The sequence below is a fragment of the Culex pipiens genome, chromosome 3, assembly GCF_016801865.2.
Source record: "Culex pipiens pallens isolate TS chromosome 3, TS_CPP_V2, whole genome shotgun sequence".
In the NCBI taxonomy this organism is placed as follows: domain Eukaryota; kingdom Metazoa; phylum Arthropoda; class Insecta; order Diptera; family Culicidae; genus Culex; species Culex pipiens.
The window spans coordinates 115,546,840-115,551,339 of NC_068939.1; the positions used below are offsets into that span (position 1 = coordinate 115,546,840).

The following is a 4,500-nucleotide window of genomic DNA, read 5'->3' on the forward strand; positions in this document are numbered from 1 at the left end:
GATGGTAACTTTGTCGTGTTTTCCGGCATTCGATCGTAAATTTGCGAAGCAAGGAAAGATAGCACCCACTCATCTTCCACGGCTCGTGGATGTAACTTCTGGAGGTCCTGGTCAATAACGGAGTAGCAACTGCGGGTGGGCACCTATGCTTATGCTTATGCTTATGCTTTTCCGGCATTCGATCGTAAATATTTTGGTGTAGAAACCCTGTTTGAAAAATGTCGCACGTCGTACAAGCTGTCGCGCGGTTTTGGTTTTACCGTTTCGATATCGATTGGTCGAAAGGACGACAAACGTACGACAAACACTCGACATGCCCGACATTGTTTTTTCCATCGATTTCCCTTCAATTCGACGTCACGATTTTCGTCGACGCAAACAGTTTGACAGTTCTCTTCAGTTTGTCTTGTTTGGACTTGAATGCAACCGAATCGAACCAGTTATTGTTGATGTTGGGCTTCGGAAGGATTTTGACCGGTAAGTTGTGCTTCTTTTTCTGTCGGAAAGTTCCGGCCGGAGTGGGCAAGTGGCCAAATTATAGTTTCTTATGTTCCAGATATTCAGAATTCTGTCTTCGTGGCGGTGGAGGAGGAGGACGAGACGCATGAATCCGGCGGGCCAGGTCTTCGTGGCGGAAGACAGGACCGGGAGGAACCGAGCTTATGGAGGATATGGTTCATTCCAAAGGAGGAGGAGGATGAATCACCGAATGTCAAAAGTTCTACCCAAGGTAAGAGAAAAAGGGGTACAGAATAATCATCTCGTGGCGGTGTTTCTGATCCACCGGATTTTTTAATCAATAGAACTGTTGCTTCAAGTCATTGAAATGATGGAAGAGGCGCATTTCAAAGTATCGGGAGTGAGCTTGGAAGACCGGAAGTATGAGGGCTAATATTGGGTGTTATGATTATTGGACTTCAGAATTGTATAATAAAAAACTCTAACATTTGACTAATCAAAAATTAACTCCTTAAGGAAATTTTTAGTATCTCTGATTTAACCCTTTAAGGCCCAGAACTTTTTATACAGTTTTTATTACCTAAAAAGTAGTTAACATTGAAAAAACGGATTTTTGGAATGGTGTAAGTGCTCCGCCAGGAACATCTTGATGATGAGTTGCAATATTTAAAAACTACCAACATCCTGAATTCTCTAATATTTTACAGTTTTTTTATATTTTTTTTACCGAAAAAATAAAATTAATTTAAATAAAAAAGGTTGAAAACAAAGCAGATTACAAAAAAAATAATTATTTTTAAAAGGTTTACAAAAATATTTTTTTAAATGAAAAAAATATTTATAATAAAATTATAACAAATTGAAAAAATGCAGATTGCAAAAAGGTAAAAGCAATATCGTTTTTTATTTCAAACACTAAGAATAAAATTCTAAAATAATTCTGAAATTCTAAAAATCTAAAATTCTAAAAATCTAAAATTTTAAAATTCTAAAATTCTAAAATTCTAAAATTCTAAAATTCTAAAATTCTAAAATTCTAAAATTCTAAAATTCTAAAATTCTAAAATTCTAAAATTCTAAAAATCTAAAATTCTAAAATTCTAAAATTCTGAAATTCTAAAATTCTAAAATTCTTAAATTCTAAAATTCTAAAATTCTAAAATTCTAAAATTCTAAAATTCTAAAATTCTAAAATTCTAAAATTCTAAAATTCTAAAATTCTAAAATTCTAAAATTCTAAAATTCTAAAATTCTAAAATTCTAAAATTCTAAAATTCTAAAATTCTAAAATTCTAAAATTCTAAAATTCTAAAATTCTAAAATTCTAAAATTCTAAAATTCTAAAATTCTAAAATTCTAAAATTCTAAAATTCTAAAATTCTAAAATTCTAAAATTCTAAAATTCTAAAATTCTAAAATTCTAAAATTCTAAAATTCTAAAATTCTAAAATTCTAAAATTCTAAAATTCTAAAATTCTAAAATTCTAAAATTCTAAAATTCTAAAATTCTAAAATTCTAAAATTCTAAAATTCTAAAATTCTAAAATTCTAAAATTCTAAAATTCTAAAATTCTAAAATTCTAAAATTCTAAAATTCTAAAATTCTAAAATTCTAAAATTCTAAAATTCTAAAATTCTAAAATTCCAAAATTCTAAAATTCTAAAATTCTAAAATTCTAAAATTCTAAAATTCTAAAATTCTAAAATTCTAAAATTCTAAAATTCTAAAATTCTAAAATTCTAAAATTCTAAGATTCTAAAATTCTAAAATTCTAAAATTCTAAAATTCTAAAATTCTAAAATTCTAAAATTCTAAAATTCCAAAATTCTAAAATTCTAAAATTCTAAAATTCTTAAATTCTAAAATTCTAAAATTCTAAAATTCTAAAATTCTAAAATTCTAAAATTCTAAAATTCTAAAATTCTAAAATTCTAAAATTCTAAAATTCTAAAATTCTAAAATTCTAAAATTCTAAAATTCTAAAATTCTAAAATTCTAAAATTTTAAAATTCAAAAATTCTAAAATTCTAAAATAATAAAATTCTAAAATTCTAAAATTCTAAAATTCTAAAATTCTAAAATTCTAAAATTCTAAAATTTTAGAATTTTTTAGATTTTTTTAGAATTTTTAGATTTTTTTAGAATTTTAGGAATATTTTTTTTTAATTTTAGAATTTTGTGATCTTAAAATTTTAGAATTAAAGATTTATAGAAATTAAGAATTTTAGTGTTTCAGAATTTTAAAGTTCTAAATTTCTAAATTCTAAAATTTTTTTTTAATAATTTTGAATTCTTAGGTTCTACAATTTTTAATCTCTTAAATTTTTATGTTGTATTACACTCAGCCCCCGGTGGTTGGTCACTTTTTCGTTTGTAAAATGGGTGTCAAACTAAAAAGTGACCCCTTTCGTTTGACAACAGTTTGTGTCAAACCATCGGGTTTTGAGTGTTTTCTTTTAATTCTTGATATTTGTAAATTTCAAAAATATCAAACATTAAATTTAATTTTTAAATTATTCAGATATTTTGAATTTTTACGATTAATTTAAACATTCGAACATTTTAAAATTATTTAAAGTCTTTTAAGTTCTTAGCTTCTTCAAAGCATGAACTGCCCACCATTGAAAAAACGGCTAATATCCACTTTTGGCAAAAACGAGATATTAGCACCAGGTGGTAGAGGATGTTCCAACGCATCTTCTGCAACTTGAATTTCACTAAAATAGTGTTTAGATTTGGCTGCCGATGCGAAAAACCAAACGGCTAATATGCCACTCTTATGGGAAATTGCCTTGACGTTGATTTTGTGACAAACACTAAAACGAGTTTTTCTCGGAATACTTGATTTGGCATAATAGCCGAATTTTCAATTATGGGCAGTGAAGACCCCAAGTCTTCAGAAACACATGCATTTTAATTTAAAAAAATCAAAAATATTTAAACAGGTCCAGATGGGGTTTCTCCATGAAACTTGCGTTAATGTTGATTTTTAATTTGAAATTTAAAATGTTAGAATATTTTGTTGTCTTAAATTTGCTTTAATCTTTATTTTCTGAATAAAAAAAAGGTTTAATTATTGCTTATTGCGAGATAAAATCACGTTTCTCCTTTGCTGTGAGTGACAGGAGATTATTGCCACCTAACTACCGCAGTGTAAAAATCAGCAAGTTGAACTGAAATTCTGCGCAGATTTGGCTGTCAACTTGGTTTGTTTTGAATATTCTCCAAAAAGTCAGCTGAAAACTCAAGGCAACCTTTGACAACAGTCAAAAAATTGTTCTGCGGTTGTCATGCGGCTGCCATGCGACCATTATCTTGCGGTCGTATCGCCGCGCGTGAACTCTAATTATTGACGCCCGCAATAATAACTACTTTTTTAATTAATTTGTTTTCAAAATTTTACATTGAAAGTTAAACTTTTGAATATTCCACAATTAATTATTTTATGAATTTTCACAGATTTTTTGAGTATGATATCTGTCATGAGATTCCCTTTGTTTCAACAACAAAACTCTAGATATGATTTGGATATGATTATTCAGCCGAATGACGTTATCTTTTTTCAGGTAACCAAACATATTCCAATCTGATCCTGCTAACAACCCAGCGTTTCCGTGTTGTTCCACGCAGCTTGTTGAACGGAAGCTGTAACGACCGCAAAAACACCTGCTCCAGAAGTTCGTAAACCGACGTTGTCCCGTACTCCGGTGGCCATCAATCCATGGGACATAAACGGTGGCGCCGCACCCCGCCGTATCTGCGGCTAGTCGAGGAGCAATAGTCCTTCTTGATCAAGATGCTGCCCCGCACGCTGGCGTCGGCTCGAAAAGATGGCTGACAAAATCCGGACCCGGAAGACAACGCCAAAAAATTCCGGCCAAGATGCCGAGCGACGAGGAGAACTGGAAGACCAACCGGAAGACGACACCAAGATGTACGTGAAGATCCGCGATACAACAAGTATAATGAAATAATTGATTTTTTACTGTGGGAAAATGTGCAAATTACATGAAAAAATAAAATAAATTAAAAATAAACAA

The 4,500-nt window shown here is 29.8% G+C and overlaps 1 protein-coding gene across 1 annotated transcript; it reads left to right on the forward strand.

Moving 5' to 3' along the window:
- Window positions 1-226: 226 nt before the first annotated feature.
- LOC120419339 (uncharacterized) lies at window positions 227-4,500 on the forward strand. Its single transcript, XM_039582011.2, has 3 exons — window positions 227-477; window positions 557-730; window positions 4,027-4,500. The coding sequence occupies exons 1-3, from the start codon at window positions 450-452 to the stop codon at window positions 4,143-4,145; spliced, it is 321 nt and encodes a 106-aa protein (XP_039437945.1). The 5' UTR covers window positions 227-449; the 3' UTR covers window positions 4,146-4,500.